We start from the raw sequence: 14397 nt of genomic DNA on the forward strand, positions 1-14397 counted from the left end.
AACAGGACAATCTTGCTTATTTGGAATTTAGACTTGTTTGTTTGACGTGGAAAGTTGATAAGGGAAATTTTGGTTATTTAAACAGATTTTTTTTTTTCCCGCTAAGAACATCAGTCAATGCCATCGACACAATTGCAGGAAACAAGTTTTACGTGGGTAAGAGACCTAGGATCTTGGACTTTGGTTAGACCCTCACTGCTATCCTGCAATCACAGTTCATATACTTCAATCCTTTATGCCCCCTCAATAGCTGTTGCCTTTTCAACAAACCCTGAGTACCTCTAGCTTTCCCCTAGCCCCCCACAGCATATAACTTCAATGAAAATAATTTTGTTCATAAACTCTCACCCACTGTTTTGTCAAATCAAAATTATTCCACATCTCCAAAGCTACAATTCCCTCATTTTTTTTTTTAAAAAAGAGAAGCTAACCCCTGCTCCTGTGCCTTTGAGCCCATCTAAGATCTCCCTGCAGTATTGCTTCTCTAGATATAGATGATGATATAGATTTATAGTCTGCAGCATATATAGCCTCTGTCTCTCTACCTCACTTCAACAATTCAGACTTTCATTTTCAAGACATCACTGCCATTTATTTCTTTAGATTAGCTTCTTGGCATTCACAAAAATTAAGCTCTGAAATCTGCATATTCTGAATTCACAAATACAGAAAACTTTTGTACTTTGTATATGTTCCTGGGTTTTTTTTTTTCTTCCGTCATGTATTCCCTGAGCATATCCTGTTTCCAATTTAAGTCCAAAGTTTTTACTTTATCAAATGACATTTTCTACAGAAATTTTTTAAAAAGAAAAAAATATTTTTCTTGTTTTATCTTGCACCTGACAGTATGTTAAAGAACCAAGTCATATTTAGAAGTAAATGTTGGACAGCAAGCTAGCCTCATTTGCCAGTTAAGAGTTTTACATCTATGTACCAGCCTCACAGAACATGATTCAAATCCAATAGAGCATAACCTAAGGGTTAACTTGCAAAGTCAAACAACACCATAAATGTTGTTATATTAAATAAACCAGGTAAGATTTAGGGGGCTAGTTTAACTGAAATCATTGCTGAGTACATCTCTAAAACTAACATGAAGTAGAGCTGTGTTCAGAAATGTTTACATACCTGATATAGACAAAATTCTTCTAAGCACTTGTGTTTGAAATACATGGATAATGATCAAACCAGCTTATAAAAGAAAAAACTATTTTTAAAATTAGCTTCAAATATTTTATATAGGTTTGTCTTTTTTCTCCATGGAAACCCACCTAAATAATTCAAGATAATGAGCTTAGAGCTACATTTTTGACATTTTACTATTTTAACCTAAAACAACTAACAATTTTGTGAAAAAGAAAAAGATGCAGTGGATTTAACATATGCTTTCAAAATATCTTAGCAAAGGCAAGAATCCTGACTGCTGGGATACAAATGCCAAACTCTGGTGTGGCTCAGAATTGTTTGCTTCACCATACAGAATGAAGAGTCCAAACTAGGGCCTCACTAAAATCTAATAAAAATAAAAGCTGCTGTTTATATACATGAATAAATAATACTTAGAGGTCACTTTTGGAAAGCAATTCAGCTTTTGGACAAGTCACAAAGCTCTCTGGAATTTGTTAATACTCCAAATTATTTTACCAACATCTGAGATAACTTGCAATAAACATGTATAATAAAAGAACACAACAGAAAAAGATAACATCAAATCAGGGAAAATATGCATTAAAATGTGAAGTCAAGGATAAGAATGAAAAAACAATGTCCATATTTAGTCTACAAGATCCTAAGTCACTGCAGTTAAGCAGGGAATTTGTTCTTGAGCTTTTTGGGTTGCAAAATGAAAAGGAAAATATAGTTCCATTGCATTCTTTGTCCAAGAGGAGAACATATACTAGTCTTCCAGGAGAAACAAAGTCTTTCTTACCACTTAACTCTAAAAGAAGTTCTTGAAGAGCTTCACTGAATGGCACACTGACAGACACAATGGATAACATCTCTAAAGCAAACAGAATATTAAATTCCACTAAGCTATTTCTTAAGGCTTTGCTCCTGAAGTTTACTTTACTATGCATAATGAAGTGATAATACTGTAGGAAAGAATAGTAGGCAAGGGGCACACCACCCAAATTTAAGAAGAATGGGAGGGAAAAGATGCATACTTGTTTGGTCCCTAACCTATTCCATCACTTTTAACAATTAATCCTCATTTACTTGAAATTAGCTTTCACCAGTCTAATACCAGTTCCTTTAAATTTTCTTCCCAAGACTTCCTACAGGTCAAATGTTTGTGCTCTGTGTTTAAATGTTCCCATATAAATGATAATCCATATTGTCAGTGCCTTTGAAATAACAGCACAAATAGCCCTCCTTTGGAGGAGTCCAAACTAAGTCTTCCAAATTGAATTACTTTTTTATGTAAAAGAAACTTCATCAAATGAACAAAGCAATTACACTGCAGTGCAATTGTGGCAAACCATAAACTCTTCTTATCTTTCAGGTATTCAACTTTGATGTACGCCAGCTGAACTGGTTGGAATATATTGAAAATTATGTTTTAGGGGTTAAGAAGTACTTACTGAAAGAGGATATGGCTGGAGTCCCAGAAGCAAAGCAACACTTAAGAAAGTAAGCAAAATCAGTCAGTTAATATTTATTGAGCACTTACCATGGGTGCTCAATACAGAGAAAGAAGGAAACGTGATTGAACTATTTTATACCAGATAATGAAATTTGAGCAGGGAAAGGGAAGAACTGACAGGTTTTGTGCGTTGACCTCATTACAGGTCTCTCCCTGTACACTATGCAGTGTAACAGTTTCATTTAGACTTCACCACACCTCTATGAGATACCTATTATTGTTATCCCATTTTTATCAAAAAATTATTAAGACTCTAAGAAGGTAAGTAACTTGTCTGTGATAACGTATGGTAAGTACAGGAGACAGATTTGAACCAAAGTTTCTGTTCCGTCTACCACATCTACCATATAATACAGAGAAAGAAGGAAACGTGATTGAACTATTTAACATGGACAGATGACTTACGCACCCTTTAAGTCCTTCAACTGCTTTAAATTTCTTTCAGTCACCCTCTAAAAGACAAAGAATCACTGCAGGCTGGCATAGAAGCATGCCTGGCTTCTGGTAGAAGGAAAAGGTTTTTAATGTAGAGATGATAAAGATGGAAAAATAAACTGCAAACAGTGAAGAACCTTGAGTAGAACACTAAGAACTTTAGAACTTACCCTCTAGTGAACAAGAGCTAGTGAAGATTAGTGATATGAGCAAAGTATATTTAAGAAAGGTTGTTAGTTATCCTTGTAAGATAGCTTCAAGTAGAGGAAGGTATGAGAAACTACTCAGGTGAATATTATGAAAATCTGATCATTCAGAAGGAATGTATGGGAATCAAAGACATAAAAATCAAAAGGCCATCAGGTCAGGCCACATACCCCATGAGCACTTATCTGCTGCTCACAGCCAGGAAAAGGCACATTTATGCTTCAGAAAACAGTTGGGTATCTGGTACTGTTTTAACTTTGGTTATGTACGTGTGTTCCCCAGGTTACGAAACATCCACTACCTCTTTAACACCGCCCTCTTGCTCATCGCCTGGCGCCTTCTCATCACAAGATCCCAGGTGGCTCGGAATGTCTGGTTCTTCATCGTGAGCTTCTGTTACAAATTCCTGTCCTACTTCAGGGCATCCGGCACGCTGAAGGCCTAAGAACGTTTGACAATCCCCTTTTATCTGGAACCTCTCAGATACCTCTAAAACAGCAAACTGTGGTTCTGAAGATTAGGAAGTAACAAAGAATACGCCCAAGCTGTCTGTCTGTCAAATGTGCCATCATGTATTCGACCCTATTTCTTCACTATGTTCTTTTTACTTCAGTGAAAGAAGGAAAGTCGTATCCTAACTTATAATCATTCATAATTTAAGAAAAAATATTTCCAGACTGTTTCCTATTTCCTCTAATCTATGCCCTTGAATATAAAACATGAAAGTATACCCATCTTTCTATATCTAGCTATTTCTTCTTGAGAAGACTAATATTGATTCAATAAACATGGAAGAACACATAGTAAAAGTTGAAATATGCTAAAGAAAGGCTGTTTTACCCTGGAAACCATTCTGAGATACCCAGTGCAAAGGTTTAAAATCAAGATGACTAGAATAGTCAACATCCTCCCATGTGCCGGGACAGGAGTAGTTCTCCACGGGAGTCTCTGCTTCCTTCCGTGTGATACCTGGGAGTACTGGCTGAGGGCTGGGAGAAGTAGAGAAAAGGGTTCACATGTAACATTTTCCTTAACTATACCGACTTCTGAAACCTAAAAAGAACAAACAGGTGTAAATAACTTTATCTATACAATGAGGGCTCAAGCATATTTGCATTGGGGCTCAGTTTATTATGCTTTTAAAAAATTGTGATTTGATAATTTGGCCAACTATTATTTCTCAATCTTTTGGATCACCAATTTTCCTGATAACTTTCTGGCAAGCATTTCCTTCTTGTTCATTGAAGTTTCCAAATCCCTTATATTTAAGCTTGTTTTCCCATTCACCAATTAGAGTAAGTAATGGGAGAGGAAGTTCCTTGGCTAAAATCAAATAAAAATCCAGTCCTCTGATCTTTGCCATGGAGGAAAAGCAGAATTTTAAATGCTAGTTTTAATCTATAAAGTGGGCATTACTCTTCTGTGATCACCAGAAATTTGTTAGTATCTTGATCATTCCGATTGTACAATATTAATTGTACAATGTATAGCAGAGGAGAGACTTCATTAAATGAGTTGTTTAGGTGTTTTTATTTAAAAATATTACGTTTGCAGTATTGCAAAGTAATAAAAAGTATATTTAGTCTAAAATTCCTATATTAATAATATAACTTAGCCCAACTTGCCTCATATTTGAGATTGGTACACGTTGGATTGCAGTATTTCATGTTAAAATCATGGAATATTATTCAAATATAAATAGTATTTGGGCCCTAAGCAACTAAAAATAATCACAACTACAAGAAAGTTACAGAAGCATAAAATATTAACAGCAGTTGTCTTTATGCTCATTTTCTGGAATAATTGGTAATACTCAGAAAGGCACATTTAGGTGGCTAAAGTGCACAAGACCTGAGGGCAGCTCCTAGCCCAGTACAACTTGAGAATTTCCTGAACCCTGTAACGGGCATTTTGGGGAAACTCTTCCGGGCAATGTCTTTCCCAGTCCTAATCCAAGTTCTGGAAACTACTTTCCAGGGCAGACAACTGAGCTCTACAACAAAGCACCTGTTGATCTTTAGTTTGAGATGTCTATACAATACTTTTGAGTTACTGATTTAAACTAAGATATGATAAAAATGAAACCAAGATATAATTGAGATTGGATAACACAGTTCTGAGAATTTACTATCTTTTGATTATTGTATAGTTCACCAATTCAATAAATTAAATTGACCAGATGTTCACATTTTCACTTTTGATTATAAATGAAAATTTGAATTAAAAAATGTTTTCCTCTCTTCTAGTACTATTATCTTTAAAACGGATAACTACTGCAATAGATCTCCCTCCCTCCACCCCAAGAAAAAGGATACAATCGTCCAAAGAACCTACCAGATGAATATAAATTAACACATAGGCACATAATGCTTCACTTTCTCTGACGCCATTAGTCAGGTTAAGTTTGCACACTAAAGCACGTTCTATCTGTGACATTAGAGACATGACACGAATAAAGTTCTCTTGGAACGATTCATCAGTAAACGAAGGTATCTGCATGAAAGAGAATCCCTGATTATTTTGTATCATTATCAGTGAACAATTTGAGTGCCTAATATACACAATGCAAAGAGAAAAAGACCTACTTTTGTGGAGAAGGGGATGGTTAAGTATGTTTACAAAGTTTTGGTCATCCCTATATTCTAGACCCCTAAGGTACCTGATTCAATAATGAATATTAGAGTTGAAGACAGTCACCACCTAGACAACTAATACCAGAAAAAGTTGAGGCAGATGGGCACACAACTCAGAAAAAACATTTCTCACAATTTTATGCTAACCTAACATGATCATCTCCAGTTAACACCTCATTTAAGTAGCTGATTCAGAATCTCAGAGTGATCTGAGAAGAGACTAATATCCAACTAGTGTTTTACCTCACAATGAACATGACAAAGTAGGTCAGCCTAACGTTTCCAAAAAAAAAAAAAATCAGTGATTTTCCAAGTCCATAGGAATCACATGCAAATTTCTACATGACTGTTGTTCTAGAACTGCAAATCTAATAATTATGTTCTAGGAACATAAGCAATAGTCAAGAATTAGTAATGCTGTCCCATATATCCACAGAGGTACCAAAAAATACTTTCCACCTAGATTATGTTTTAAAAGTACTTTTAAAAAATTTAACAAAATAAAAACCTAGAGGGGCGGAGCCAACATGGCGGCGTGAGTAGGACAGTGGGAATCTCCTCCCAAAAACATATATACTTTTGAAAATACAACAAACACAACTAGCCCTAAAAGAGAGACCAGAAGACGCAGGACAGTGGCCAGACTGCAGCTACACCAGCGAGAACCCAGCGACTGGTGAAAGGGGTGAGATACAAGCCCCGGCCCCGCGGGACCCGAGCGCCCCTCCCCCCAGCTCCCGGCGGGAGAACAATAGGCAGAGCGGGAGGGAGACGGAGCCCAGGACTGCCGAACACCCAGCCCCAGCCATCCGGGCCAGAGCGCAGACACAGTATATGCCCAGAGGGCCCTGGATACTGGGGGAACAGGGGGTAAGACCTCAGAGCGGGTGCTGAAGCTGATGCCCCTGTGACAAAGAAAAGCGGGGGCTTTTTGAAAGTCTTAAAGGGACAGGGACTTAACAGCTTGACGGAAACAACCCAGGTCACAGTACAGCAGCTGGAAATTACAGGGAAAACCGGGTGCACTAACCCCCTGGGCAACAGCTCTGAGACCCCTCACGGAGGCAAACAGTCAAGCAGCCCCCCCATCCATTACCCCACCGGGCGCTGCGAAAGCAGAGAAGCAGCCTGAGACAAATTCCGCCCACAGAAAGGGAAATTTCTCCCTTCCGGCCGGGCAAGACACAAAGACCCACTCTACACGCAATTACCCAACACAAGCCACTAGGGGTCGCAGTTGCCCCAGTAAAGAAAGGCCAGTAGTAAGTGAAAATTTTGGCCCTCCCAGCTGACAGTCAATAGCACCTGTCAACATGAAAAGGCAAAAAAATATGATTCAGACAAGACTAACCCAGACAGCTTCGGCATCTGCTACATCTTCCCCTGAGAAGGAATCTGGGGAGATAGATTTAGCCAGTCTACCTGAAAAAGAATTCAAAACAAAAGTCATAACCATGCTGATGGACTTGCAGAGAAATATGCAAGAACTAAGGAAGGAGAATTCAGAAATAAAACAAGCTCTGGAAGGACTTCAAAACAGAATGGACGAGATGCAAGAGACCATTAATGGACTAGAAAACAGAGAACAGGAACGCAGAGAAGCTGATGCAGAGAGAGATAAAAGGATCTCCAGGAATGAAAGAATTTTAAGAGAGCTGAGTGATCAATCTAAAAGGAATAATATAAGAATCATAGGCATTCCAGAAGAAGTAGAGAGAGAAAAGGGGATAGAAAATGTCTTTGAAGAAATAATTGCTGAAAATTTCCCCAAACTAGGGGAAGAAATGGCCTCTCAGACCACAGAGGTACACAGAACTCCCATGACAAGGGATCCAAGGAGGGCAACACCAAGACACATAATAATTAAAATGGCAAAGATCAAAGACAAGGACAAAGTATTACAAGCAGCCAGAGAGAAAAAAAAGGTTACCTACAAAGGAAAACCCATCAGGCTATCATCAGACTTCTCAACAGAAACCCTACAGGCCAGAAGAGAATGGCATGATATACTTAATGCAATGAAACAGAAGGGCCTCGAACCAAGACTACTGTATCCAGCACGAATATCATTTAAATATGAAGGGGGAATTAAACAATTCCCAGACAAGCAAAAGTTGAGGGAATTTGCCTCCCACAAACCACCTCTACAGGGCATCCTACAGGGACTGCTCTAGATGGGAGCACTCCTAAAAAGAGCACACAACAAAACACCCAACATATGAAGAAGGGAGGAGGAGGAATAAGAAGGGAGAGAAATAAAGAATCATCAGATTGTGTTTATAATAGCTCAACAAGCGAGTTAAGTTAGACAGTAAGACAGTAAAGAAGCTAACCCTAAACCTTTGGTAACCACAAACTTAAAGCCTGCAATGGCAATAAATTCATACCTTTCAATAATCACCCTAAATGTAAATGGACTGAATGCACCAATCAAAAGACACAGAGTAATAGAATGGATAAAAAAGCAAGATCCATCCATATGCTGCTTACAAGAGACTCACCTCAAACCCAAAGACGCGCACAGACTTAAAGTCAAGGGATGGAAAAAGATATTTCAAGCAAACAACAGAGAGAAGAAAGCAGGTGTTGCAATTCTGGTATCAGACAAAACAGACTTCAAAATAAAGAAAGTAACAAAAGACAAAGAAGGACATTACATAATGATAAAGGGCTCAGTCCATCAAGAGGATGTAACCATTATAAATATATATGCACCCAATACAGGAGCACCAACATACCTGAAACAAATATTAACAGAACTAAAGGAGGAAATAGAATGCAATGCATTCATTCTAGGAGACTTCAACACACCACTCACTCCAAAGGACAGATCCACCAGACAGAAAATAAGTAAGGACACAGAGGCCCTGAACAACACACTAGATGGACCTAATAGACATCTACAGAACTCTACATCCAAAAGCAACAGGATACACATTCTTCTCAAGTGCACATGGAACATTCTCCAGAATAGACCACATACTAGGACACAAAAAGAGCCTCAGTAAATTCCAAAAGATTGAAATCCTACCAACCAACTTTTCAGACCACAAAGGCATTAAACTAGAAATAAACTGTTCAAAGAAAGCAAAAAGGCTCACAAACACATGGAGGCTAAACAACACGCTCCTAAATAATCAATGGATCAATGACCAAATCAAAATGGAGATCCAGCAATATATGGAAACAAATGACAACAACAACACTAAGCCCCAACTTCTGTGGGACGCAGCAAAAGCAGTCTTAAGAGGAAAGTATATAGCACTCCAAGCATATTTAAAAAAGGAAGAGCAATCCCAAATGAACGGTCTAATGTCACAACTATTGAAATTGGAAAAAGAAGAACAAATGAGGCCTAAGGTCAGCAGAAGGAGGGACATCATAAAGATCAGAGAAGAAATAAATAAAATTGAGAAGAATAAAACAATAGCAAAAATCAATGAAACCAAGAGCTGGTTCTTCGAGAAAATAAACAAAATAGATAAGCCTCTAGCCAGACTTATTAAGAGGAAAAGAGAGTCAACACAAATCAACAGTATCAGAAATGAGAAAGGAAAAATCACAACAGATCCCGCAGAAATACAAAGAATTATTAGAGACTACTATGAAAACCTATATGCTAACAAGCTGGGAAACCTAGGAGAAATGGACAACTTCCTAGAAAAATACAACCTTCCAAGACTGACCCAAAAAGAAACAGAAAATCTAAACAGACCAATTACCAGCAACGAAATTGAAGCGGTAATCAAAAAACTACCAAAGAACAAAACCCCCGGGCCAGATGGATTTACCTCGGAATTTTATCAGACATACAGGGAAGACATAATACCCATTCTCCTTAAAGTTTTCCAAGAAATAGAAGAGGAGGGGATACTCCCAAAGTCATTCTATGAAGCTAACATCACCCTAATACCAAAACCAGGCAAAGACACCACCAAAAAAGAAAACTATAGACCAATATCCCTGATGAACGTAGACGCAAAAATACTCAACAAAATTTTAGCAAACCGAATTCAAAAATACATCAAAACCATCGTACACCATGACCAAGTGGGATTCATCCCAGGGATGCAAGGATGGCACAACATTCGAAAGTCCATCAATATCATCCACCACATCAACAAAAAGAAAGACAAAAACCACATGATCATCTCCATAGATGCTGAAAAAGCATTTGACAAAGTTCAACATCCATTCATGATAAAAACTCTCAGCAAAATGGGAATAGAGGGCAAGTACCTCAACATAATAAAGGCCATCTATGAAAAACCCACAGCCAACATTATATTGAATAGCGAGAAGCTGAAAGCATTTCCGCTGAGATCGGGAACTAGACAGGGATGCCCACTCTCCCCACTGTTATTTAACATTGTACTAGAGGTCCTAGCCACGGCAATCAGACAAAACAAAAAAATACAAGGAATCCAGATTGGCAAAGAAGAAGTTAAACTGTCACTATTTGCAGATGACATGATACTGTACATAAAAAACCCTAAAGACTCCACCCCAGAACTACTAGAACTGATATCGGAATACAGCAAAGTTGCAGGATACAAAATCAACACACAGAAATCTGTGGCTTTCCTATATACCAACAATGAACCAACAGAAAGAGAAATCAGGAAAACAACTCCATTCACAATTGCATCAAAAAAAATAAAATACCTAGGAATAAACCTAACCAAAGAAGTGAAAGACTTATATTCTGAAAACTACAAGTCACTCTTAAAAGAACTTAAAGGGGACACTAACAGATGGAAACGCATCCCATGCTCATGGCTAGGAAGAATTAATATCGTCAAAATGGCCATCCTGCCCAAAGCAATATACAGATTTGATGCAATCCCTATGAAACTACCAGCAACATTCTTCAATGAACTGGATCAAATAATTCAAAAATTCATATGGAACCACCAAAGACCCCGAATAGCCAAAGCAATCCTGAGAAAGAAGAATAAAGTAGGGGGGATCTCACTCCCCAACTTCAAGCTCTATTATAAAGCCATAGTAATCAAGACAATTTGGTACTGGCACAAGAACAGAGCCACAGACCAATGGAACAGACTAGACAATCCAGACATTAACCCAGACATATATGGTCAATTAATATTTGATAAAGGAGCCACGGACATACAATGGCTAAATGACAGTCTCTTCAACAGATGGTGCTGGCAAAACTGGACAGCTACATGTAGGAGAATGAAACTGGACCATTGTCTAACCCCATATACAAAAGTAAACTCAAAATGGATCAAAGACCTGAATGTAAGTCACGAAACCATTAAACTCTTGGAAGAAAACATAGGCAAAAACCTCTTAGACATAAACATGAGTGACCTCTTCTTGAACATATCTCCCCGGGCAAGGAAAATAACAGCAAAAATGAACAAGTGGGACTATATTAAACTGAAAAGCTTCTGTACAGCAAAAGACACCATCAATAGAACAAAAAGAAACCCTACAGTATGGGAGAATATCTTTGAAAATGACACATCCGATAAAGGCTTGACGTCCAGAATATATAAAGAGCTCACACGCCTCAACAAACAAAAAACAAATAACCCAATTAAAAAATGGGCAAAGGAACTGAACAGACGGTTCTCCAAAAAAGAAATACAGATGGCCAACAGACACATGAAAAGATGCTCCACATCGCTAATTATCAGAGAAATGCCAATTAAAACTACAATGAGGTATCACCTCACACCAGTAAGGATGGCTGCCATCCAAAAGACAAACAACAACAAATGTTGGCGAGGCTGTGGAGAAAGGGGAACCCTCCTACACTGCTGGTGGGAATGTAAACTTGTTCAACCATTGTGGAAAGCAGTATGGAGGTACATCAAAATGCTCAAAACAGACTTACCATTTGACCCAGGAATTGCACTCCTAGGAATTTACCCTAAGAATGCAGCAATCAAGTATGAGAAAGATCAGTGCACCCCTATGTTTATCGCAGCACTATTTACAATAGCCAAGAATTGGAAGCAACCTAAATGTCCATCGATAGATGAATGGATAAAGAAGATGTGGTACATATACACAATGGAATACTACTCAGCCATAAGAAAAGGGCAAATCCTACCATTTGCAGCAACATGGATGGAGCTGGAGGGTATTTTGCTCAGTGAAACAAGCCAAGCAGAGAAAGAGAAATACCAAATGATTTCACTCATCTGTGGAATATAAGAACAAAGGAAAAACTGAAGGAACAAAACAGCAGCAGAATCACAGAACTCAAGAATGGACTAACAGGTACCAAAGGGAAAGGGACTGGGGAGGATGGGTGGGTAGGGAGGGATAAGGGGGGGAGAAGTAGGGGGGTATTAAAATTAGCATCCATAGCGGGTGGGAGAAAGGGGAGGGCTGTACAACACAGAGAAGACAAGTAGTGATTCTACAACAGGTTGCTACCCTGATGGACAGTGACTGTAAAGGAGTATATAGGGGGGACCTGGTATAGGGGAGAGCCTAGTAAACAAAGTATTCGTAAGTATTCGTCATGTAAGTGTAGATTAATGATTAAAAAAAAAAAAAAATGCAGTTCCTATGTGGTGACCTCTAATGAGTTCTACACAATGATATAAAGGACATATAAAAGTGTAGGCAAAGGGTCTGTTTGTGTTTATACAGAGGATCAAAGCCTAATTTGGCTACCCCGAAAATGAACTAAGAAACGATATGAAAGAGAACTTCCAACATCAGCACTCTCGGGAAGACTCATGCCAGAAGATGATCATCAAAAAACCCCAACAAAGATCCACGCACTGCTACAGCTGTAGATGCACTCATCCCACCAGCTCCTGGACTTGCCATGGGAATGAAGGAGATATCTAAGCTGGCCTGTGCATACAGTAAAACAACAAATTTGACTGGATCTATACTGTTGGAACTCAACCAAGAATTAGGAGAAGTGCAAATTGTAGCGCTCCAAAATCTTACAACTACAGACTATTTACTGTTAAAAGAACATATGGGATGTGAACAGTGCCCAGGAATGGGTTGTTTTAATTTGTCTGATTTTTCTCAAACTATTCAAATTCAGTTAGATAATAACCATCATATCATTGATAAGTTTTCACAAATGCCTAGGGTGCCTAACTGGTTTTCTTGGTTTCACTGGAGATGGCTGGTAATTACAGGTATGCTTTGGTTATGTAACTATACTCCTATTATGTTAATGTGTGTGCGCAATTTAAGTAGTAGCTTAAAATATATACATGCTGAAGTTACTCTACAAGAAGATATGTCAAAGAAATAATCAATCTTCCCATGTTTTCTCCCGCCTGCTACTTCTATAGCTTTTCTTCTTCCTTCCTAATTACAACGAATTCTTAAATAGAATTCGTGCCTCATATCAAATTTACCGAGTATCATAACTCCTCCAAGTGGTAAAGATACCTTGGGACAAATGCTGGGCATAGAGGCCGCAGGGCGTGAATATGCAAAGAAGTAGAAAGCTAACCATTTCAAGCAATAAGGCTTCTCTCTCACTTACCAACTTGACATTTCCCTGTATGGCCCCGGAAGATGACTGGTTGGCCAGAGACGGGTGAGATTCCTCGAGGGAGGAACAACCTAGGACAGGCACAGTCGCAGGGGGGTCATCAGGTGAGAAATTGGGGATCGGCAGAGGTGAGGCTTGGAACCTCACCCCCCGTTCTGAGAGAAATCTTCTGCATACGTGGATGTTTTTTTGCCCTTGTCTAGCTTGGATTGACGCATAGTCTACAGGCGCACACCTGATCATCTACATTTGCTCTCTTACAACACTAAACTATGTTTTCTACCTTTATGTTGTATCTACCTACCACTTCAGCATCTTATTAAAAATAATAAAGAGAGAAATGTGGTATCCACATATAAATCAAGTATAAAAATCAAATGTGTATTCATATTTGAACTGTTTATGGTTCATAATGCATGAGCGGAACCAAAAGTTTCTGTGATGACTGCCCTTGTACTGTTCACTATGTAACTTATTCACTATGTAGGAATTTGTTCTCCATGTGGGAACTTGTTCGTTATGCTTCAGAAGATTGGAGACTGACGAAAATTAGGCTTGGGGTGGATTAATGATTGTGCATTGAGCATTGACTCCCCTATACAGAATTTTATTGTTGTTAACAACCATTTGATCAATAAATATGAGAGATGCCCTAACAACAACAACCAAGAAGGGGTACACACTTCCAATTGTAAAATAAATAGGCAGCCGGGATGTGATGTATAGCATGAGGAATATGGTCAAAATATTGTGGCAGCTTGGTGTGGTGATGGCTGGTACTTAGAATTATCATGTGTATAAGTGTTGAATCACTGTGTTGTACACCTGAAACTAATGTAATGTAATACTGTGTGTCAACTGCCCTTCAGTAAAAAAAATTATCTAAAAAAAAAAAAAAAAAAAAAAAATTTAACAAAATAAAACTAGCAATTGCTGGTTTCAAGGTGTAAGTGGCTTGAGAGCTGCTGGTG

At 38.3% G+C, this 14397-nt stretch overlaps 1 protein-coding gene across 3 annotated transcripts in view; it reads left to right on the top strand.

The window, feature by feature from the left end:
• FAR2 (fatty acyl-CoA reductase 2) overlaps window positions 1-4030 on the top strand; it is a 115600-nt gene extending 111570 nt beyond the window's left edge. For all 3 annotated transcript variants that reach the window (XM_036889259.2, XM_036889258.2, XM_057492224.1), the window contains 2 exons: window positions 2504-2631; window positions 3569-4030. In XM_036889259.2, the coding sequence (XP_036745154.2) occupies window positions 2504-2631; window positions 3569-3731 (291 nt within the window). In that variant the 3' untranslated portion in view covers window positions 3732-4030. The remainder of the gene's footprint in view (window positions 1-2503; window positions 2632-3568) is intronic.
• The last annotated feature ends 10367 nt before the right edge of the window (window positions 4031-14397 follow it).

The sequence above is a fragment of the Manis pentadactyla genome, chromosome 14, assembly GCF_030020395.1.
Source record: "Manis pentadactyla isolate mManPen7 chromosome 14, mManPen7.hap1, whole genome shotgun sequence".
Lineage (NCBI taxonomy): Eukaryota > Metazoa > Chordata > Mammalia > Pholidota > Manidae > Manis > Manis pentadactyla.